The 25,186-nt window shown below is 37.2% G+C and overlaps 1 protein-coding gene across 9 annotated transcripts in view; it reads left to right on the plus strand.

Moving 5' to 3' along the window:
* Positions 1-25,186, plus strand: part of SORBS2 (sorbin and SH3 domain containing 2) — a 172,324-nt gene that overhangs the window by 83,634 nt on the left and 63,504 nt on the right. For 5 of the 9 annotated variants that reach the window (XM_074822707.1, XM_074822704.1, XM_074822706.1 and 2 more), the window contains 5 exons: positions 9,099-9,125; positions 10,128-10,252; positions 11,179-11,796; positions 19,064-19,543; positions 24,448-24,592. In XM_074822707.1, coding sequence (XP_074678808.1) covers positions 11,335-11,796; positions 19,064-19,543; positions 24,448-24,592 — 1,087 coding nt within the window. In that variant the 5' untranslated portion in view covers positions 9,099-9,125; positions 10,128-10,252; positions 11,179-11,334. Of the gene's footprint in view, positions 1-7,436; positions 7,530-9,098; positions 9,126-10,127; positions 10,253-11,178; positions 11,797-19,063; positions 19,544-24,447; positions 24,593-25,186 lie in introns of all 9 variants that reach the window. The other 4 variants (XM_074822711.1, XM_074822712.1, XM_074822702.1 and 1 more) reach the window with 3 other exon arrangements.

A 25,186-nucleotide genomic window follows, 5' to 3' on the forward strand; every position in this document is an offset into this window, starting at 1 on the left:
AGTTTTGTATGTGTATGTTTTATGTAAAAATACGTAGTATGAGGACAACAGCTATGGAAAAGTGGTGTTAAAGCATTCCATTTTCCTAAGAAAATGCAGATGCTTTAAAAATGGTTTGGTTTTGTTCTCTACTGTCATTACATTAAGGGGCCTATAAATACTACTCTGTATTAGCTACACTTGCATAATCAGATGAGGGGAAACTTCTTTTGTGCTTATAGGGATTTGTATTTTTCTATCAAGTTGCTGTGATAGATGTACTGACCAAATGAAGTACTCTATAGGAAGTTATGTTCATGATCTGTGACAACATACTAATATTTGCTCCTGAATCATTGAAGTCAATAGATAGTGCTGCTGTTTTTGCTGGCAGTGGGAATATGCCTCTCAAAAGCAGACTGGTGAAATCCTGGCCAGCCCCACTCATGTCAGGTGTAAATTTTCAGTCACAGTCAACTCTTTATACTCCATGGGTGAACTGTCTGGTTTGCAGATTAACTGTGGCACAAGGATAGACATATCTATCCTTTCCAAACCAGTTGGTTTTACCATTGACCGTAGTGCTGCACCATCACAACTGATGTGACAACTTGAAATAAGCAAAATGTGTTATGTGGAACCTGAGGACCTGAACTATGAAGCTGGTTTGGGTGTTTCAGCAGCACACTCTAAATCGAAGGAGTTAGCTTTTCCATGGAATAGGTTGCCAATATCTCAACCACTGTATTAATCAGGCTTCCTGGCTTCCCATTGTCTTGGACAATGACTGGAACTCAGTAGGACCAGGTTCTTCAACAGACTTTTTTTTTTTAATACAAAGTTAAAACATATTGGCTCACTTGAAACCACTGCATTTGTAAATATAATAAACACAAGAAATGAAATTTCTCAGTTGAGTTTGTGGGGTTTTTTCCCAAAGTTTTGGTTGTTCCTAATTACTTCACAGATGCTAACCAGGGTGGTGTGTTTTTCATTTATGGAAATACTATTTGAAAGTTGTCCTATCCTCCTGTATTTTTACTGAAGACAGCTTTCCTGAACACGTCAGTCTGTATAATTAAGGTAGTACTGAAATACTGCTTGCTTCATAGAACTGTAGTTTCACAACTCGGCTAATGATCATACATTTGACTGTGATTACGTTGTGCATTGCAATCATATGAGTTAAAATCATATGATAGATGTCATTTTATAGCTTCGACTTTGAAAAATGTGGACAGAGTGGTAAATTGACAGTTTGTGCTACCGTAGCTCTGAAGTATTACTTTATTCTATGTTGTACTAAGATTTTTCACTTAAGCTAGAAATTCTCAAGAGAAATAGACATAAGATTTAAGTAATCTATGTGACTGAATGACTTCTATTGGAAATTGGGAGTCTTCTGATCACCCTTGAAAACAGACTTAAAAGACCTGAATGCACCTGAAATCCTTTCCAGTTACCTAAGGATATAATGATTGTAAACTGAACTTTAATCTACTTTGCGCTTACACATTTTTCATCCCATGTATGCTTGATATTAATGTGCATGTTACCAGCTGCACTAAAAGGAGGTATTGACAAAAAATGTGGTATCTCCTATTAGTTCTATTGATGTAGGTTATTTCCTCACTGTAAAAAAAAAAAAAGGTAAACAATCCAGTGAGTAGGGTGTGAGAGCGAACATCTTGCACTTATCTGTTGATAAAGCATCACTTTACTAAGGGAGAGAGTAACTGAGGTGGAAGATGTTCTGCATGGTGTTCTCGTCTATGTTGCTTCTTTTTCTTTTTTTTTTCTTTCTCTTTTTTTTTCTTTTTATACTTATATATGTTGGTTTTGAACATCAAATGAGTGCTGCAGTTCTTGTTTTACATATATTTCACTGTCAGCTCTCACAGCTTTATAACAGAAATTTGCGTGATGCAGTTGGAGGCTATCAGATAACGATGATTTGCCACTAGTTTGTTTTAAAAATATGCATTTCATTAATTACTCCTGTGGATAAATGAGCACTCTAGTTTGATGCCAGTAACTGCTGAAGTGGCAAAGCTAGTGTATATGCATCTTTGAAAAGAAAAATCTACTGTTTAGAGTGGGCTCCTCTAATCCAGTGTTCCCTGTGGCTGCAGACTTGGCAGTCTGTCTCAGCAAACCCTGCGGAAGATATTTTTGTCTACAGAGAAAATGTTTTGAAGAGCTTTAGTTTTCAATACTCTACCATATATGGGAGGGATTTTTTAGCATTTGATGTTAATTCTGTACCACATGTTAGAAAGGAATATCCAACAGCATAAGGCAATGAAACATGTTTGCAAAAGCAAAGAAACAGACATAAGATATAGGGGAGATTTTTAGAAGTACCAAAGGTACTTAAGCTCATAATTCCTCTTGGTGTTCAAATGCTGTCATAATTTAAAAATAGTAGTCTAATAGAACGTGTGACTTTTTAAACCCAGCGATCATCAACAGGAAACTATATGTAGGGGGTTTCATCAATAAGTCTTCAGGTACTTTACAGATTTGATGAACATCATTAACTTGGTGAGATATCTTGAGAAACTAAGTCACAGAAAACCTGAGCTACCCATGAAGTTCACATCAGATTAAAACGTAGGATAAATGTGCTTATTGTTCATACATATGTGCATGCATAGCTGATGTTGGAGAAGATGTAACTGAATTGAGGAATAATGAATAGATACAAGTTAATATGCTAAAACAAATTCTTAGTGTCGGTCCATAAATATTTTGGCTGTTTCGTACAGATAATTCTTGATAAATGCATCTGATTTTAAAATTATTAAACAAGTTAGTTGTTTGCATTACATGAATTACATAAAGAGCAGCCAAGAGTGAAAAAGTATGCAGTTCTGGAAGACTGCAAATACTTTGTGTTTGTTAAAATTATTAATGGAAGTCATCCCATGGACTAATCTCTTACATTTTGTCTGGAAGACAAGAATAGACATTCTTGGGACCCTGCAGGGTTCCTGAAGAGATTGTGAAGCCCCTTTTAGATCACTAAAGCAAATTAGGTGAGCTTGAGTGTTTCAGGCTTTTTACAAAAATTTACTTTTTTAATGATTATCTGCTGTAATTTAGCAGCATCAAAGAACCAAATAATAGTAGGTTCATCTGTGTAGTCAGTGTTAGGTTATGTGATAAAAGCTCATCTGCACACCCACAGAGGAGCTCGGAGTGGCAGGATGGTAAGTGGAAATAATAGCCTGCCCTGCCACGCTACTCCCAGGCCCATCACAGAAGCCATCAAAGGCCCATCTCCACAGGACTAAAGGAGCACAGGGGCACAAGGGCAGGCAGGAACCCAAATGAAAGACTCTGGAGGAATGAAGGGAGGCACAAGGGCCTCCCTTGTCCTGGCCCCTCCCAGGACTGCCCCAAGAGAGCCTCAGCCCTGGGGTCCAGGCATGGAGCATATGGCAGACGCAATGTTTGAGCCCAGTTGCTGGAAGGATCCACCTTGTACATGCGTGCATATATATTCTCACTAGTGGACCTTTGTCCTGTTCAGCCAGAGGGGGGAGGGGAATGAGCCCATTGTGCCGTCTGTGTGAGTGCTGTGAGTGTCTGTGATCTGTGTGGCTAGCCATGTATGTATGTGGTATATACATGTGCTCTTGTGTGTGAGTCTGCTGGGAATACATCTACAGGCTCACTACTGGTTGGACCTGGGGACATGGAGAGGCAGCAGCTTCGTCTGTCTTGGTCTGTTGGATCCAGCAGTATATATTTGCCTCAGAAGGTCAGAATGCAAATGAGGAGTAAGAATCCCTGATCTAAAGACTTCTAAACTTGAATTCACTGTGCAGACAAAGGGGAGAGTGATACCACTCACAAGTACAGTGGATGGAATAATGATCAGCAAACATTATGTTTGGGTGCCATTTTTCTTTTCTTTGAGTTGTAAGAGCTTATTAAAAATTTCCTGGCCCTGGCTTCTCTCTCTGACCTCTTCACAAGAGGTCACCATCCTTTCATCTTTGCCAGCTTGGTTTATGCCACTGCTTTTACTGATTCTCTGAAGCAGTCTTTTCAAAAAAAACACCCATGTTCCTAAATAAAAGTGGTGTTTTGAATTGACTCCATTCTGCTTTGGAGCAGGAGCTGACCAATAGACTAGTTGTCAAATAGAGATACAGCTCACTTAAGGTGATACTGCCTGTAGTTGTAGCAGTTGTTGGGATTGTAGATTTAGGGGGAAAGGGTTAAAATGCTTTTTTGTGGAGAGACACAGAACTAAGGGAGGGAGAGAGAAAGAACTACGGAAAGGTGAGGAATGGAGAAAGAATGAAGAGAAAAAATGCAGGAGGAGAGTTGGCAAAGGGAGAGGAGCTGAATGGTGAGCTAACAAGACAAAGAGAGCATCCAGAGCCCCACCACAGAGAGCATTAGGATACATGCACAAATACAGACATCCTCCTAGCTGGAGAGCAAGCCACCACCTCGGCTCTCTTTTCCAGTCAGTGGGTGGCTCTTTCTTTTTCTCTCTTTAAAGGTAAGTCTGCAACATTGACCCTAGCATTCAAGAGTTCATCCCTATACGGCCCTTACTCTGCAAGATACTGTCAGAAACATGTCTCACCAGATCCTTACCTCCCCTGTCTCCTTCATTTTCTGCAGTATCTGCTAAGGATGCTTATTTGTCTTTTTCCTTATTTAATGGGAGTATGTAGGGCTTGCAAAATAATATATAGGCACCAACCGTGCTAAGTCCTGATTTGAGCTGGATTTGCATTTTAGGCAGCTGTTTAGATTGTGAATTATTGCCTAACTTCATATTTTATTATTGCCTGCAGACCTTAGCTGATTCAGGTCTGTTAGAACAGTCACTCCTGAAGAATTTGTCTTGTCAAAAGCATAGAGAATTGTGCGTGTGTGTATACATATTTACACACGTTTCATTTTCTATATATGCATACATTTTGTATAGGTTGTTTCACAAATCCTCATTTGTTCCTTGAGTAACAGCTGTGCAATATTAATTGCTTATCGTTTGCAAGTGAAATGAGCAGATGATAATTAATTCAGCCTCCCTTACTGTTTTTGAATTTTCTGTTCTCTAGACTTAGAGCTTTCTGGTGTTATTTGGACTTCAAGAATCTGGGTGAATATAGTTAGCATTTGCTGGAAATTTGATGGAGCTATGAAAAAGGAGTACAGGCTGGAATAAGCCTCTTGAAGTTCAACTGTGTAAGGCCATACAGATAAGGGAAGCAGTTTGAAAACTGCCTCTTTTGAGGCAGTATGCAGATTTTTCTGATCCTCATTCAGACATGATGCCCTTGATTTAATGGGAGCCTGGCCTGAAGAAAGGTGGGAAGATGGAGTCCATCATGCATAAATATGTGCTTGCCCACACACATTCGTATTTTATTAGAAATTTTGCACAACTTAATATGGCATATTTGTGTGGTTATATCTTGAGTGCTAATTGATTCTCATTATTTTGTACAGGTACTGAGAATGTTATTGCAGGTACCGACTTGCTTATGGGCTTAGATATATATATAGGGTTAAATGTTGTATGCATATATGAATATAGTCAGTTACTACATCTGTTTTAGCTATCTTGTATGAAGCCATGTCAAACACTTTGCTAAATAATGGTTCCACTAAGTATAAAACTCTGACTCAGTTCAGTTACGTTAAAAATTAATTTGAAGCAGAATTTCTTGAAGTTACAGTGACAAAATATTTGTAGTCAGCTTTCTCGTTGTCTTCCTTTCCTCCCACTTCAGTTTCTCTATCCTGAAATTCGGGAAGGTAGCTCTTGCAAAAATACAAATAAAGCATCGCTTTGTTTGAATAAAAGATGTGAAAGTATAACAAAACTGTTTGCCTGTTAGCTTGTATTAATCAAATAAAGTATGCTGTCAAAGTCTGCCAGTATTCAGATAAGAACAGAACCTCAATATCAACACATCATAAAATCTCTTTGGAATTGCTTCTGGTGTATGTTGGGGAAGGGGGGGAATACAAGAATGGAGAAAGTTATTTTAGTTACCATTGCCATTCTATATTTATGTAAGCAAACTAAAACAAATGTGCAGATTTGATAGCCGTTGCCTTTGTTTCACATGCACAATGCCAATAATTAATCTCACATAATGTATTGCTTTCAACTATTGCTGACTGAAATCATTTGGGCCTTCTGCTTTGAGGATTGGAATTCACAATGAGTCTTTGGAACCGCTTACACCTGGGGCAGTGGCTCTGATGTTTGCCAACCTTAACAACTACTTAATGCATATCCTGCAAGACCTGTGGCCAGAGGGCTCTGCTATTTCAGGGGAATATTGGAATGAGCAAAGAAGTACCAGGAGCTCACATCTCTTGCAGATGCGGGTTAAAGATGTCTCTGTGGCTCAAATTACTGCTATCATAGGAAATACTTTCCACTAATAGGTTGCAGGTCTTCCTTAAACAGAATTTTGTAAAACTCCCTGTCTTACGATACAGATATAAAAAGCATTAGAGCCTCTATCGTAGCTGTGGTTCTTCTTGACTTCAGTGGGGGCCTGTATGGTATTTCAGTAATATCAAATATGAAAAGTAAAATAATTATTACAGTGAGGAGCAGAAAAATATTCTAGTTAAATATAATCAGGAAGAAAATTTATGTAACTTCTACAACTGTGATAGAGTTGCTAAAAAGCTACATTGTGGGAAAGCTGCCTTCTAATAATAACAAAGTATTTATAAAACGGAATGACAGCGTCAGGTGAGAGAGGAGCAGAGAGTAAGGGATGAAAGAGTCATGCAAGACCCAGAAGAAAGGTTTTGTTCCATTCCTGGTTGTTCAGAGTAATTTTAGATATATAGTCATTCCCTTGGGATGTTATTGGGTTCCAGACATATATTTTTTTAATCTTCCATTAGATAAAATAGAAGGGGGGGAAAGGGAGAACAAGGATGTTCCATCAAAACAACAAAATCGTGCCAGCCTTAGTAAGTTTGTTTCTTGAGCTTAAAGGATCCAAAAGACTGAACAAAAGCACTTTGTCAGCTGATCAAACATAAGCTTAATTTATGAATAGTGTCTTTCTAATGCATACAATGAAATGATTTTACAGCGCAGATTATTGATTAATGTTACTCCGGAATGCTTAATCCTTCATGTTGATTACTTGTTTGTTTTTACTAATTAGCTGTAATTAAGCAGTCTTTCAGGTAACAGAATATATATATTTCCCTAGTGGATTAAGTATTAAATACTTCTTTCTTATTTTCTGCGACGTTTATTGTTGTTTAAAGCTTCTGAAATTTTATGTATTCTGCTAATCTGTGAAACTTGCAAATTTACACATTCCTGCAGCAGTTCCCTAACTGCACGCTTATTTTCATGTATGTTTGGCATATCTCACACTGTGATATGTTGCATGTGCTTGCTCCCTTTGTCTGGGGCTGCTGTCTGTATTGTTTTGTGCTTCCAGATAGCGGTGGGTGTGCTCGCAAACGTGCTGCAATGTCTGTCACATTAACAGCTGTGAAGAGAGTTCAGAGTTCTCCAAACCTTCTGGCCTCAGGTATAACTGCTAACCAGTGAGATACTACTCTTGAATGGCTTTTCTATAGTGTTACGCATTCCTGCAATATTACTGTGCAAGGAGGAGAAGGTAACCATATTTTCTATTCCACTGACAGGTCTATTACTTCCACAATGCTCTTTAAAAAGTAGACTTAATTTCTCTCTGCCTATGCTTAGTAGCCATTAATGAAAAAAATTAGGAAGACTGAGGAAAAATCAGTTATTTATAAATTTATTTTTACTTTGATGGGTATTTTGGGTCTCAACACAGCGTGAAAAGTAGGTTTTGTTTATTAACAACTTTGTTTATTGCAACTTGCTTGAAAACTCTTCTCAGAGGAAAAGAATCTGAATGTTGTTGTAAAATGATCGTCAGAAGCCAGATTAACTTTTTAAAAAATCATTTATCAAGCATCCTAAACATGTTTAAAACAGTAAAAACATGCAGAATATTCAGTAGACAGGAAGAACTGTTTCTTAGCAATACTCATATCTGGTTTTGCAAAATTAAATCTTAATGTGTATCGGCTGCCCTGTGAATTAAGTAGTTGTAAGTATAAATCAGTAAAGAATCTTGAGTGGTGTAGACTAATTTACACCAGTCTGAATGTGCAGTGTCCACACCAAACAATTATAATACAGGAAGCTGAATAAAGAATGAGCCAGAAAGTAATTTCAAGATAAAGTCGTTGTGTTTTGATCTTTCAAATACAGGACTAATCCCTAGAAATAAGAACTGTTAGAATTTATGAAGCAAATGAAAAATTTAGTTGCTACTCTTTGTAAGGATAGTGGAAGGGTTATTGGGATTACTGCATGTATGTAAATTTAAGAAAACTTATTTCTTATTTCTTAGCAACTCTTCTAACAAATTTTTATCATTTAAGCATGTAATATATTACATGTCTCTTAATGTCTTGCTTTGTTGCACTTAAAATTAGTGATAAGGAATATTCTCAGTACTATAATTATTGTACATTAAAAATATTTTAATTTTTAGAGATGTCATAATTTTAGTTTATTTAGGAGAAGAGACACTAATATATCTACAAATAATACAAAAAACCACCAGAATTTCAAATCTGTTCTGTGCTGGCAGCATGTATGTATCAGTTTCTGTGTTTTGCTTTGAAGTGATGAAGAAAGCATCACACATTCTGGTGTGAAGGGGGAGAGAAAATCCTGACAGAATCTGTAGGCATCTTTCTTGGTTTTGAATTAAACGTTTCCAGCTCATCTTAAAGGGATGATATTTCTTTTGATGTCTAGATTTTAGATGGTAGTATATCACAGTATTTACTGGAAAAAAAACACAGCAAATGTTTGTTTATTATTGACTGTCTGAAATAGCAGTGATTAAATAACAGTAACTCTCAGCACACTATAATCTTCTGTAGAATTTGTGTAATAAACATTTCACAGTTACCTATGGTCTAATATTCTAAGGTGTGCTTAGGTAACAGGAGGGAGTTAGGTAACTGAACAAAAAGACTCCTACATATATTTAAAGTTGTGTCATAATGTTTTTATTTCTAACACAAATTAATATTGGATGTTTCTTTTTCAGGATCTGATTCTCAGTCTCCAGATTCAGGTAAGTAAAACACTGTGTTATTTATGCATCAGTGTAATATGTAAGTGGATTAGTTATATCAATCTTCCATTTATTTGATTTCATTACTCCATACATCCACATTCTTTTAGGAAAGCACCACTGAAATTGTAATAATAATAGCAAGTGGTTAAGACCTCAAATTCAGGTCTCGTTTGAAAGCAGTATTTCCTATAACACAGCATATATTGTCAGAAAATGAATTGTGTGGGAGAATACAGACTGCTAATTTGCCACCGTTAGATTCAGTGGCACTTGCTATTTCATTTTTAGTTCCTTTCTCAGGATTGCAAGTTCTGCCCACCCAACTTAGTGGCATGCTCACATAATGTGTAACTTTTCCCAGCCCCTTAAGATATTTTGTCTTCATATCTGTAACTTGTTGAGGCAAGATAGTATCTCCCTCTATGTTTGGACAATGCCTTGAGAGCTTTTCAGCTCTGAGGATAGAGACAAAACGTGGTCAGTTGGAAAATTGAGGTTTAATTCAGATTTGGAAATAACATGTGTTATTGAAACAACTAATAGTGTGTTGTGGTAAAATTTGGTGAAACTGCCAGGATAAAACTAACTTTATGTGAGCTGGAACGTTTTTCAAAATCTGATGTGTCTGTGAAGTTCCTGAAGAACCTAATCTGTGAAAGTACTTCAGCCTGCTTTATAACAGGCTGAAGCACCAACATCTCAAAAGTACTCCCAAGGTTAAAACCCATAGTCTGTACGAATGTTGTGGGGAGACATCAAACTGCTACCAGCAGTATTGTCAATGGCTGAGTTTTCTAAATTTTAAAGATAAATATTTTGTAAAGTGGCAGCTTTAGCCCTGTTCTTACAACTTCCATGGTTATAACATCAGCAATGTCAGTTGTGTAGCAGGTAAACTTTTCCACAGTTTGTTTAATAGCTGGGTTGCTATGATGATAGCAATACAGAGATCTACTAATCACCAAAAAAAATGGTTTGATTCTTTTTTCATCACAAAAGCTTGGAGATCTTACAATGATGGAAGTAGAGAGACACTGAATGGAGATGCTAGCAGTTCATCTCTTACAGCAAAAGGTTTTAGGAGCGTGCGGCCAAATCTACAGGATAAAAAATCACCTACTCAGGTAAAACTAAACACACCAAGTTTCATGCTTTGACATTTGTGTGTGGGTTATTCTCGGGGGTTAGATGGGATAACTCTATGGAACATTGTCCTGATGTCTTCTAGATAGTGTTTATCACCTGTTCATATGGGTCATTAAAAACTGTTTTACTGCATAGATAAATTATACTCCACACAGGATGAATGCCTTCAGGTTAATTACCAGAAATTGCTTTTAGTGAACAAGACAGTCAGCTAAGTAAAAGTAGGTCAAACACAAATAAAAGCTTTCTAGGAATGTTCCCAGACTTCAAAGAGTATTTATTAATATTTTACACTTGGAGAAATGCATCAGTCATGAAAATAATATCTGAGGGTAAAGGTTTATTAATTATAAGGTAGACAATATTTCTGCCTGTTTTGCAGAACAATATAATTAGAGCACACTAAAAAAAAAGCCACTTAACTTGAAAACTTACTTATCTGTCCGAAGAAGATTAACATACCAACGCAATACTGTCTCTGTTACTGTTTTAATTCAAGGATTTAAGAGGCTCTGTGTGTTTTATATATGCGTTTTAGCTTTGGAAATTAGTTACATATCTGAACAATTTCACAGTAATAATTCTTATTCAGTGTAATAATTTATTTTTTTAAAAGAAAATGGACTACTGTGGGCTCTCTTCTGATCCCAGTTTACTCTAAACAAATGGAACATCTGCTTTCTAAACACAAGCTGTACAACCCTGCACAGCAGAAGGTGGTGGGAACCTGACCAACTCAATTGTCCATTGAATTGAGCAATGTTGGGATGAAGCCCCTTAAGTTGCTAGTTCCTTTATTTAAAGATAAAAGTCAAACTGAGTTGTATCTCCTGCTAACATTTACTTTCTTTCTGTTTCTTCTTCAATGTTATTTTGCTGTGTGTGGATGCTTTTGGCAAATAAGGCACCTCTGCCACCCCCTAGAAAAGAAAGTTTACAGAAAGCAAGAGTAACTAATCACGAGAACGAAATTAATCTCCGGGCAGTAACAACCGGTCCAGCTAAACACCTTCCCACAGATACTGCCTATTACACTAACGAGGAGTCTGTCCAGGAGACAATGTCTTCTCAAACATCTAACACAAGTGTGTCCTATGCACAAAAAATCATTAAACCACTGACCTCAATCTGCAGTGCAGACACAAGCGCAGTAGCTGGTATTAGTACTACTCTCCATCAAGGCCAAAGGCAGCAGTCTCAAAAACGTAGGGTATCTACCCTGAAATTAACCCGGACACATGACCCAGCGAGTAGCATTCATTGTAATATCCAGCAACAGCTCAAGCCCATTGAAGTGCCCGTATTTCCGCAAAGGCCTGTCTCACCTGCCTGTAACCCTGTGCCTGAGATACACACAGCATCTCTTTCCGTTCAGATAGCTCCCATCCCTGACAATAAAGCAGAGCCTGAAATCCAAGAACATCCACCTAGTATTTCTCCAGACACTTCAAAGATGGCTTCAAAGGATTTGGGACAAAAGTCTACAGTTCTTCCTTCTTCACAGGCTGCAGAATGCCATGTGGTATATTTAATTTTTCCATCTTTTATTTTAGATCATTCATGAATCACTTAATAACCGTCTGTTTAGTTATACTTACATTATCAAAGTTAGACCTTGTGTTTCCTGGGTAAAACTACCTGTGACATGGATCAAAACAGAAGTGAACAAAACATGAAGTTTTTGGAAGGGTATTGTAAAAAAAAAAAAAACAAAACAAAAACAAAAACAAAAAAACCCACACACAAAACAAAACAACTTAACCCAGCTGAGCTGGAAGGTAGACTTCTTTGTTCCTTTGTGAACACTCTATGGAGTGTAAATACACAATAGGAAATTAGTGAATTGTAGGTGATGCATCTGCTTAAGTGGCTCTTTCTAGAGAGGGTTGCATAAAAGCATTATGCTGCCATAGGTGCTGGAAGGATCAAGTATGGATAGAAAAGAGTTGGGTTGGGGGTGTTTTTACAGATGCAGCTCTGCCGGTTTCCTAGGGCCACCAAAAAATATATTTTGTCGGTTGGTGCTTTCTGCAAGGCTAGTCACTGCTGTCTCCTATGTGTCCTGTGCAATAGCTCTTTTTAAAGAAAATGGGTTGACAAAATCTTTTGTCAACCATCCAGAAGCATCACAAAGCACTGAACTTTTAAGGCCCTCTGTTTCTCCTATACCCTATGCCTACTGAGATTAAAGTTCTTTAACTATACTGGTTTCATGTAGGAGAAATGGGAGTGTCAAGCACACAGTATAGGACCACAGGAGTCTGAGCACAGTTTATTGCCATTCAAAAAGTTACTGAGTCAAATAAAATAAACCTGGGAGCAATAAAGCAGCAGCAAATATGTACTAGGCAGAAAGAGAGCTCTGAATAAACTTTGCCATTTCTATTCTGCTTTGACTAGTCACATTAAGATTTTTCTATTTAAAAAGTTAATTATTCTAATATATCTACCAATATACCATCTTATCTGAATTTGAAAGCCCTTTGGTTGGAGGTAGGGATTGATATAGGTCTAGGCATATCTGCCTCAAAGCTTTGTCTGAGTGAGGATCCCATCATGGCATATTTGTGTTCATCTAGTTCTGCTGAAATCAGTGGGGCTACTCTGAAGTAAATAGGCACAATCTTGCAAACTTAGTCTCTTGACAGCCCTGTTGTCAGTAACACATCTGCTCTCTCAGACTGTGGTTCTTTCAGAGGATCTCATTCAACCAGGTCTTTACTCTGGAAGCCACAAGTATCTGCAGTAGCTACAGGATAGTTTTACAAGTTGTAATATGTCAATTCCCCCCTCCAACTTCCAAGTAAAAATTTTGATCAGAACAAAGCTCTCTGAAATTATATGGCAAGAATTTGCAATGCTCCTTTTGAATTCATTCCATTAGCAAATGGGAGCACGGAAGAATTAATCACATTTGTCATTCTCAAGATTAGAGATAAAACTATGATCTTAAACCTTTTTTTTAGGCTATATAAAATTTAAAACATTTTGAGAAAAACAAGTTGCTTTACCCTCAAAAAGAACCAGTTTGCTACTTAGTGATTTTTGTCAAGTAGGATGTCAGTTCAAGCAAGAGCCACAGTAAAGAAATCAGGTCATAACCAGTAAGGAAGGCTGAGTAAGGCTTGCAATCCTTTTAAATATGGACATCAAGGTCAAACAGTAGAACAGGTGTAAATGTGGCCAATACAACTTATGCATCTGTGTTTTCTTTTCACTTAGTAGTTGTTCAGCCTGTTAGCAATATGATGCATTATATATGTATGCTCAGATAAATCAAAGTGTCTCTCAAACAGAAAGTAGTTTTATGACAGCTAACGAGACTTAGGGGAAATAGCTTTTTTATGATCCAGAATAATACTCAAACTTTAATCTGAATGACTAAAAAGAATTTATCGTCTAGCTACTTTTTTTTTAGAATTTTAAAAGTCAAAACACAATTTGCAATTTCTTTTTATTTTAGAGACTGTTTTAGTTTCAGTATGCGCTGACAGAAGTCAGAAAAGTAGATGTGACTTGTTTGGCAATTCTACACTCATTTTACTGCCTTCTCCTTGGTTTCAGAGTGTGGGAAGAATGATCTGAAATTTGGCAACTGGGTTTCTCTGAATAAAATGCTAAAATTTTCAGTTGATCACAGGAATCATTAAGGAATATAGCCAGCTTTTCAAACTGCATCCCTTTATTGATCTCTTGCCTGCAAATTTCAGGTGACATCCTTCTTGATGTTCAACTTTGAAATAAATTCTAAACATTAGCGTGAAGAGGTGTATCTGGCATCACCATCGAGTCACGGAGCCAGTGGGTTTTGCTAGCTCTGTTCAAATAGATACCTAAGACAAATCAGCATGTGAGGTGGTGTAAAATTTTGCATCAGGTGAGGTCCAAAGCCAAGATGCCATGGGCTACAGTTAGAAATAAAGGCCACAGCTATATGTCTAAGAAGATTTGTTTTCTGACTCAGATCTCTGGTTGAAATCTTGAACTGTTCTAACTAATGCCAAAAATTATGATCTCCTTTAGAGCTAAATCTCATGGTATTTGCAAAGTTCACAATTTCTCTCACATAGACAAATTAACTTTCAGTATACTATGCATAATATTACTTTCATTTTTAAAATTGTTTTAGATTTGCAAGCTCTACAGGACTTTGTACACCAGTTGAAATACTTTGTATATGCAGATCATAGGTTCTTGTGTTAAGCTATATATGCTCTCAGACTGTAGATTAGGCCCACCAGCAATGTTCAAAGCTGCCACAGAAACTCTCAAAAACCAAACACATTTAGAAAGGCGCTGTAAAAACAAACAATTCTCCCTCTGCATATGGGTTTATGTATGTGGAGGAGAATGATGTAAGATTGGCTAATCATCACTTCTTAAGAGGTGGTGAATGAGAAATACTGTACATGTGTGATTATCTATGTGTGTAGGGAACATGTACAACTATATTATGTCACAAAGCATGGAGAAATACAGCCAAGAGAGAGCTTGTATGGTCCAAGTTCATGCACAACAATTTTGCAGTATTTTTTAATGTATCTTGTTATGTTTGTGTGCCTATTTGCACTTCATTTCAGAGCTTATCTGCTGAAACCTTAGGAGCAAGCAGAAGTGTTGTATGGCTCACCAAATGACATTCTGTAAACACTCCTACTCAGACAAAGGTTAAACCCCTTAAAAGTATATATGAAAAGAAAAGCATTCAGGTTGCTCAATATTAGCGGTTTTTTTATATTATTACAGTCTTGAGAGATGCTGTTGCTCTGAACCATACTGCAGATGAGGGGGAAATAACCTAATCTATTTCAACAGATGAAATAGTATTTGTTAGTATGAGACCGATGGAGGTAAATTCTGTTGTCCAAGTTTCTTACAAGAAAAAGTTCTGAACTGATGAAGAATTTTGAGCTGCATCTTCTTAAATAAACACCTGGTGTTTTTTGTGTTCCTTTTGTTCCTGGGTTCATAAGCATCCTCTTGTTATAGATATTGCTCTCTAAAACCGAGGATGCAAAACAGTTGTCCTGTTTATTTGAATTCCACAGATGAGTGAACACTTGATTTAGTCCTAGTGTTCACTCTACTAGATGTTCATGAAAGTGTTTCTTTTGCCAGCCTTATAGCTGTAGACACGTGAATCAAGGAAAGTAAGCTGGAATTAAAAAAAAATGTTTCTGAATCAGTTTATCTAATACATTATTGTTTCTTAGATAATGACAATACATTGAGTGATGTAGAAGGGAGAGAAGACAGGTTTCAACATTTTGAGGACAGATGGCAAGCAAAGAAAATCGAGCATATAATTTTCATTTTAAGTTTTGTATCACTAGTATGCATTTGCACAAGAGCTGAACTCCACCTCCTTATGCTGAGCTCAGAATAAGAGGTCTAGGTGGTAAAAATGGGTATAGGACTATAACTTGCAGCATCAGTTTGGAGATTTTGACATTAGCTTTTAACAATTAAAAATAGAGGTATTTTTACCCATTTGTGCAAGCGTATGGGTGTAATTTGATTGTTGACTACTAAACTCTGCTATGTATTAACAAAATGAGTTTGTTCACTCTGAATCTCCTTTTCTGTGTCTTGACTGTTGAAGCAAGGCCAGCACTTTGGTGTCATCAGTAATCTCACACCACTCCCCACAGATCTTGCATTAAAATGATAGATGACTGGTTTTGAAACCCATACTGGAATCACATGTCTACTTCATGTGAATTGAGTAGCATCTGTATTGTTCAGGCCTGACATTCTACTGTTTGATGGAAGGTGAACATTTCTAAGGACCAGCAGAAAGCTGCACTTGAGACCTTCAATTCACTTCAAGACTGTGATGACATTTATCTCTCTCTCAAGTGTTGCTCCACAACCCAGGATAATTATGTAGTCTAACTAGTTTTTCATCATTCTAATTGATTACGTACGTGTTTGGCATTTAATCTGCCTGACTTCCACTAGCGTTTCTTGCGCTATAACAATAACAAACCTAATCTGAAGCACACTGAATGGAACTGGTATTAAAAGTTTTCTGGAACGCATTCAGCCTTGTCCTTCTCATATTTTTCACAGTGATGAAAAATGTGGATTAGTAGTAGCCAAATGTATCTGTTCAGAGTTTACCAACACTCCATGTTTTTAAATGGTATAATCAGTTTTTGAAAATAATGCTGTTTTAAATCACTATTTCAGCCACTCTCCCAGAGTGATGGTTGTACCTATGACCGAATTCTAGAAGCAGGCAGATTATTCAAGTTTTACTCTACAAAGCTGAGAAACTTCATGTTGGGAGTTAGTAACTAGAATTGCTGTATTCCTTCTACCCACACTGTTTATATTCTTTTTAAGAATTTGGCTTGATGAACTCAGCTATTATTTGCCAAACACAATGAATTCAATTCCTTAAGAACTCAATTTCACTAGCTCTCTGGATGCACCCTGAATATCTGTTCTTGTGTTGTCCATCCCTTCTTTTCTCAAGCATGCAAGCAGTCTTCTCAGTTTGAAGCCAGAAGAGTCACTAGGTTTCTCAGGTTTCCAAAATTTCCTGTTATTTTAACAATTTAGAGATCAATTTACATATTTTGGCTCAGTCATACATAACTTTTCTTCTGGGGATGCTGAGAGAATATCTGGTCTCAAGAACTTCAGCACTTCATATTGGCTCTGCCTCATAATTGCATTATGATCTCCTGGTTCATGTCTCTTGGATTGTGACATGGATGATGAAATTCATCATGAATGACAGTTCTGTCTTCCCTTTATGTATCTGTGAGGTGAATTTGCTGTTTCTTTTATGTGTACATCAATGCACACATCTTAAACCCCTGATATACTATGCTGTATAACCAGCTGTTTCACATCTGCATATGATTGCTTTTTATTAAATTATTTTAATAGTATTCCATTGTTCCTTTGAAGTTTCCATTGACAAATTAGTTATCTCTAAAAATCATATCATCTTTTACAGTCGTACACACAATTACTGATTTTCTGATTAAGAAGTAATCTGTTCAGATTTACTCTATGGAAAGATTTTTTTTTTTTTTTTTTTTTTTTGTTGCAGATTTGAAACATTGCTGTGAATAAGGCTTGGATTTTAAGTTGTTTGACTAAGTTTTGTCACTGTTTTAACTGCAGCTTCTGGCTATTTTTGTGTACCCCAGAGATCCAGTAATGCCAAAGAGTTCTTTTTAACCATTTGGAACAAGTAATGGATATCTGTTCACATGCTTAAGATTCTTTTCTGAAATGCTTATTCATGGGGATGGTCCCATTGTCCTCAGTAAGGTTATTTGTGTAAATTCTAGTTGATCTCATTAAGAATTATGGAACTGGATCCCCAGTGACCTCTCATAAGTAGCACAATCTGGGTTGTGTTCCAAGTCTTCCATAAAGGCTTTAGAAGATATTTTCAGATTTTGGATTAAAATGCCAAAATGGCATTTTAATCTGATGGTTTGAGACATTTTTTGAATTATTAGATTTAAGGACATCTGCCTATTCTGAGCATAGGAAATAACCATAATATTATTGGTAGCAATGTGATATCTATGAGTAAATGTTGCTTTAAGTAGTAATTACTGCATATGGTATCTTACTGTCCTCTATTTTATATAAATTAAAAATCCAAAATGCTCTTTCCCTGCAGCTATTCCAGAGTTCCTCAGCCCTATCAAAAGTGAAACCATTAGTGCTGAAGTAGGCAGTATTTTGACGTACTTCAGGAATTGATTGAAAGCTTGTGGCTAATAGGCAGTATAGAAGGATTTGTGCAGCTGTTTAATGAAGATTGGATGCCAGCATGCTTTTCATGTATCTTTAATTCAAAAAGAAGTTGCAGATGCAAAAAGCCAGTTTCACTACTAGTTTAAACACAATGTCCTGTGACTGATTTGAAATAACAGAACATAAAGCTCATACATTGTGTGGCAGTTTTCAGAGGCACTCTCATGAGGACGTTGCCCTATACCTTTAAGGAATTACACCAAGGTCAAACAACTAGTCTGTTTTGTTTCAGTACAAAGTCATCCTTGTCCTGTTCTTGTGCTCCCAATCTTTGTTGTTCCTCAGATTTATACCTAACAATCCTTGTGTCCTCTAATGTTGAAAAGGCTCCTGTGCATATGCTTTATCCAGTAGGCTGACAGGGTGCTTCCAGGGTGCTTGGAAATTCATTGAAACATCATTGAAATGTTTTTATCAGAGAGGCAGTGGAGAAGATGTAGTCAGTCACAAGAGGCAAAAAAGTCCACAACCTATTGCTTGCAGATCATATAAACATTCAATATTAGTGTTTCCATTTAGGTTGCAGTCCTGCCCCTCTGTACATTACAGTTAATTTCAAAATGATACTTGTCCTTTGACAAAAAAGAGAGCAACATTTACAGAGATCAGACTTGCAGATACTTTTTTTCTTTTACAAACAAAATGAACATGACAGTCTCTACCCTCATATTTATGTGAAGTATAAAATAGCATGAACCTTCTCAATGCATAACTGAGATCATTAATATATGTAGTATATTATGAATATTCATCCCCAGCACACTATGGTTTCTGGCATTGCTTCCACTAGTAGTTGATGCATTTATTTCTTTCATGTTTTCCTACTTTAATATAGAGCGTGGTTGATTTATTTCCTAATCCATGTGAATGTAAACTTCCTTGGGCTGCTGAAGAACTTACGCTTTTGTAAGTCTCCCTCACACAGCAAGAGGCAAAGGGAAAAGTTTTTTATTCATTTGGTAATCTGTTTCTTTTCTTATTTTTTTTTCCTCAAATCTCAGCTTGGAAACCAGAAAGTAACTGCCCCTGTGATGGAGGTAAATGCTTCACAGACACACAGACAAACAGCAACAGAAGCTTCTCCACTGCCTCTTCCTCCTCCTGTGGTACCAGTTAACAGAGCCTCTTTCTCACCAGACAGTGGCACCCATCTAGTATCATATTCTTTGCCAACGCTTGATGATTTTTTGCCTTCACACTTTTATAAAACCCCGGCCCTTTCACAATTTTCATATAAATGCCCATACCTAGCTTCTGAAAGTATTATCCACAGGAACGAAACAGCCTCTGTAAGCACAGATTCTGCCATGAGTGAGTGCTCCTCCCGCACAGTGAGTGAGTCCTCCACAGCCATTCTAGATGAGCTGCAGACTTGTAGCTATGATACTACTGACTGCTCTGAAACACCTTCCCCAACCTTGAGCCAGATGTCTGCTGTGTCAGATGGCACCACCTTAACCAACACTGCTGCCACTTCTCATGTAATTATGCTTCCTTTTTTCCTCCTCCATTTTGTTCAAACAGGTTGTCAAAGGGGAAAAGCATTCAGACTTGTCTGTTATCCCATACACAGACAAGTATTCCATTAGTAGTTTTCTGTGTTCACAGTCTGACAGTATGCTTTGCAACAGTTGTTTTTAAAAAAATCATTGGCATAGCAGATTTGGTAATAGGAAAATAATACTAAGTTGTTGCACAGTTTTATGGTCAGCTAAGGTGTATCAAACACTTTGCTTAAAATAAATGAAAATAAATTCAATAAGTATCTCTTCTAAATGTATTAAAAGCAAGCGGTCTGTAGAGTTTGAAGGGATTTGTTTAAAATACTGTTAGCAATGTACAGGTTTGTGGAGTTTGTAGCCTCTGGGCTACTGCCATTTTTGGTTTATACTGAGGTACAGATTTCAGTAATGTAACCTGTAAATTCACAATAAATGTTGGCAATATTTAACACAGTTTTTTCCCCAGCCATGACCACTGACTGCACAAAACTTTTTTCTCTCCTCTAACTAACCTTTTCCTCTCCTAAGCACAGTTTCTCACAGGAGTGAACTTCATAAATAATCTTGTAGTACTCAAAGGTCCTATTACTTTTCTCTTGGTTAAGTCAAGGAAAAAACCAGCATGCAATTAGACATTTTATATGTACATTCACTTTTCTGTACCTTAGTACACTCTTATATGGGTAGAAAGAAGGTATGGAATTTGGGTAAAATCCAGATCACTTCTTATTTCTTTTGGGATTATCTACATGATTAAAATGAGTCAGAACAAAGCCTTCATTTAGATTGAGCAATTTGTTGCTGAATTACAAAACAGAGATGTTCCGAGACCAAAGTTTTATTGGTCACAACAGTGTTGAAACTTTGTACAAATACTTCAGCATGCTATCATTTTCAAGTCTGAAAAGAACAGTGCATGTATTTTTAAAGTTTCATGTATATTTTATAAAAAGCATTTTGAGCCCAAACTTGCACATAGTCACCTGGAAAGTCAACAATCTGTTATCAGTGCTCTGGATGCTGTTAAAAAAAATAATAACAGGCATGTAAAAGCTGTCATTCCTAACTCTTGTAACACAGCTCTGAAACGTTTTGGGTTTTTTTAAAGAATCAGTACTGTGAATCTGCATACAGCCCAGTAGTTGTAATTAAAGATACCATAATCAATATAGACTGGTATGTGTAAATAAGGCTATCACTACATGACCATTTACTACCTATGGGAAGTATGGAACATTTATATTTTCTTCTAACCTACTTCTAAAATAATCATCTAACAGTATTTGTTTTATTTGAGCACCATTTTTGTAAGCTAAAGTCCTTCCTTCTTTCCTTTTTTGAGTAGTCTCCCTGTAGAGGGATATGTTATGGTCAGATATGACGACCACTTTCTCTCTTAGACGTAGCAGGGATGAAACATAACAGTTGTTCACCATTAATGGACAAAAAGAAAGGATGCATCTCCCACGAAAGGACAAAAATCCCGAAACAGTCCTAAGAGCCCCACAGAAATCAAACTGCTGGCAAGACCCACTTCTGCAGTGTAGAAAAATCTTTGTCTCAATCCTCTATGGAGGAGGGCTGTAAGCCTATAAATGTATCCGTTAAATGAGAAGCTGGTGGCACACACAGGTGTGCTGCTTAGTGGCTCTACTCCTGTAATAATCCTCATTCTCAAAGGAGAATCCTGTTGGTTTTGTAGATGAAAACCACTGAGAGAACAACAAAAATAATGGAGGATTATGCCATCCAGCACTGTGCCTGCGTAAGATGGAACCACACTTTCAAAGACATTATGTCCACAGTGGGGATGTTTGTTTATTCTTGAGGTCGTTAATGAGAGCTTAGGCAAAAAGGTTTTACAGTGGATCTTCTGAGAAGAAGAAACAACATCAGAAAGATCTGAATCAACAAAATTGTAAAATATTCCAGGCAATGGAATTAAACTGTGGTTAATTGGCTACACTTTAGTCACAGATTACAGCTTCTTTGAAAACCTGAAGTATGAGAATTGTAATTCTTATTTGGGCTTATGCTTAGAATTGGAGTTAAAATCTGAGAACAGCTGGTTTTGGAAACTATTTTTTCTGATTCTATTTCAGTTATGAACATTACCCTTATAAAGTAATTTTCATGGGTTCTTTTTGTTTATGTAGTTTAAAATTGTGGAATCTAATGGAAACTTGGAAATGGAATACACATTAGCTTTTTGCCTTTTCCCAAGTTCTGGGACTGTCTCGAGCTTCAAGAACTGATCCTGAGTATTTTAGCCTAGTTCAGTGTCTTGAGCCCAGGGGTGTGTTGTGGAGAATTGTTGCACAAAACTGTTCAGACATCTGTAATGGCATCTCTTTCCCTTTGCTGCCTGCCTCAGCAGAGAGAAAGTTAGCAGCTCCAGTCCCAAATAGATGCTTTTCTCTGCTCTGATTCAGAATTCCAGAGAGATGCTCTTTCTGATGCTCAGGCAAATAATAGGAAGTTTAAACCTGGTACCTAGGAGGAATCTTTACAAGAGTTTGATTACCTAGCAGTAGAAGTAGGTGGTTCTGCTAGCAGTGGAGCACAGGTAAAGTATACTGGATGAAAAATAAATGGAGGAGCCTAGGGAAAATGAACAGCATGAAAGAGATGAGGATTATCTTCCCAGCAAGCTGGAAAATAGGTGCATTTTGGTGAAATAGTTATTTTCTGTATCATCTTATTTTCCCACAAAGGAGATTACCTAGGAAAATAAACGATCTGATTCACAAATAGGCATCTTAAAGATTTCATTTTCTTGTAAAATCTGGGAACAAACTCTGTCGCCTGGAACTAAAGCATCACATTCTCAGATTGAAATGTCAATAGCTCCCAAATGGTTCCAAGGGCAGGAAAGGCCCTTGGAACTTGAAACTTCTTAAAACTATCTTTTATAGCTAACTCTCTTACCAGTGCAGAATGCATGAGATAAACAAATGCAATAGCCACCTTCACAGAAACTTTCCTCCAAGAGGAAGTCATTAGGAGCTAAGAAATTATAGCTGAGCTGATATCCTCTCTAAAACTTTTAGAAGCAAACCCAAAAATGTCAAATATGGGCATGCCACATGTACATTTATGACTGTTGTCCATCAGCTACTTGTGTGGATCCTGTTTTTGTAATATTGTGTACTATGTAGTGTAAGAGTCCTACTGTCTAACCCAGATATCTGGAAAAGTCCATCAGAAGAATATCTTAATTTTCTATTACAGAAGTTCAAAGGAGTAGCTTTCCAGTCTACAAAGAACTTACGCTAGTTGTGCTCCTCTCTTCAGAGAAACAAAAGCTACAGTAAGAAGGTGTAAGGTTCTGGACATAGTTGCACCCTGCCTTCCCGAGAAACAAGCTTTCCCAAATATACAGTATGCAGAAAAAGAGAATGGGTGAACCCCTGAAGTAGGCTGGCCTCATCTAGGAACCTCATCTGAAAACATGACTTCATACCTCTTGAAATGCTAACTTTGAGCTCATGTAGCTTTTGTATTCTTACAGCTTCAAGTTCTCTTGGAGGGGAGGATGGTGTGAGAAAAGCCAATTTAGTTTACATTTTGGTTAAGAGAGGAAACTTTTAAACACAAAAGTTTTAATGGAGACGTCACCACAACACAAACTTTTCAGCTTAGTTCTGAAAACAGGCATCCTTATGCTGAAGGATTGCATTCCGCTGAATGCATCTAGGAATTCACATGATGTCTGTATAGGAGCCAGAATTTTATTTTGCTTTTTTAGCTGTTGGAGGCCGAGACATTAAAATTTCCAAATCAAATCCGTAATCTCCAAAATACAAATGCATACAAGAGGTTACGAACCATTTCATTTTTCAATGTAGAAATAATATGCCTTTTAATATGTTTTTTACTTATGCTTTGCTGCTTCATATAGTCTCATGTTTTACAGCATGTTTTAGTTCTTCTCTTTTGTTATATAAAATTGAGCAAAGTTTGTAGCACTAAAGAAGAGTTCTGCATTAAAAGAGATGTTTTAGAGAATTTCCCTCTCTTTTCTGCTGAAATATTCACTACCCTCTCATTTCATTCAGTGCTTTCTCAATCTCTGTTTTGATCATCACAATATTCCCCATAAAAGTGCTACAGCCCAGCTGTGGCAATTCTAAACCTGGGGGCAAGAAGCAGATTGTTTCAGAAGTACCTCTTGTGTACTAAAATGCCTAAATTGCTTGTGATGCTGCTATACTGCCAGTTTACTTAGCTTTCCCATTTTATTTATTTGATTTTGTTCTGCTTTTTATGGTTGTGGCATGGTTTTTTTTATTGGTGTTATTTATTTTTCTTGTGATAGATTACGTATCAGCATCCCATAGTCACTCCAGCTGGCTTCCATTTTTTAAAGAAGCTTTGGCTCACTCTATTTAGCTAGTCTTAATGAGACTTTTCCCTTTGGTCTGCACTGAAGTTCCCATTAATATCAATAGGGCTTGAGCATGTGCATTAAGGGAATATGTCTCTTGGAGTGAGTGATCTGTGGCAGGCAGCCTTTGTCACACAATGAGGAACTTTTACTGCTATCTTCATTTTATGTTGCTGTCAGACCTCTGCAGACCTTGTTTGTGCCATCTTCATGGTCTTGACCATGGTCTTTCTGTCACCTTCCCATGACTTCAGCATGCTTCACAGACAGCACATACAAGGAGAGAAGAGGGGAGGAGGTACAAGGTATATAAGGAACACATTCTGCTCCCCTTGCGATGAGTTTTGTATTTCAGCAAAGGCAGATGCCATTATGACTAGGTACCTGACAACTGGTAATTGTTGTGTGGATGACAGTTTTGCATCACTCGCTGTTTGGAATAGCAGTCGGAGGGCTTTGTGTGTAGTTTAATGGGATATTGTTTTGTTTCTCTCAGGCTCAGATCACAGTGAATGGGAACTCTGGCACTGCTGCCAGCCCAGTGAGTCACTTTCAAAGGCCTTTTTCCCCTTCTTCAGCTTACCCTCCACCAGCTTCACTCAATTCCAACATTGTTATCATGCAGCATGGCAGGATGATGGGTAAGCCTCACACAGAATATTTGCTTTATACATTACACAACATATTCCAATTCATGTGGCAAAGACTGCAAACAATTGCAGAGTGCTTCACATCTATAATGAAGGTATTGTCTATTCATCTACCTTGGGAAATAAATGCAAAAAAAAATCACATTTATTGTTGGATACAGTAGTGATCCTGAACTGGAGTTACTGTTAAGTTTTGTTACTTATGTGTGTAAGAGTGACCTCTTGCCACCTTTCTACTAGCTTTACCAAGGAAAGAGCATGTATTGAAATAGCTCAATCTGTGCAGCCCCTTCAGATTTTGCCTTCTTTAAGAAACCAAGGGCCAACTTTGTACATTGGTTCTTCCCACAACTTCCATAATCTTCAGTAGAAATACTGCCAACAAAGGGAGGGGCTTTGGGCTTTTAAACACCTAAAGCCATGTCAATCTATAATTTGTTTATGTATTTTTTTGTAGGGCATTGTTAATTATTTTTTTTTTTAAATAGTTGATCAGCCTTAGAATGGCGCTTTACCGGTATAATCCGGTTTTGCCAGAACAGTCATTTGCTTGCTGCTTTTTCTACCAGTGTTTTGCATACTCAG

The sequence above is a fragment of the Strix aluco genome, chromosome 4 (genome assembly GCF_031877795.1).
Source record: "Strix aluco isolate bStrAlu1 chromosome 4, bStrAlu1.hap1, whole genome shotgun sequence".
NCBI classification, from domain to species: Eukaryota; Metazoa; Chordata; class Aves; order Strigiformes; family Strigidae; genus Strix; species Strix aluco.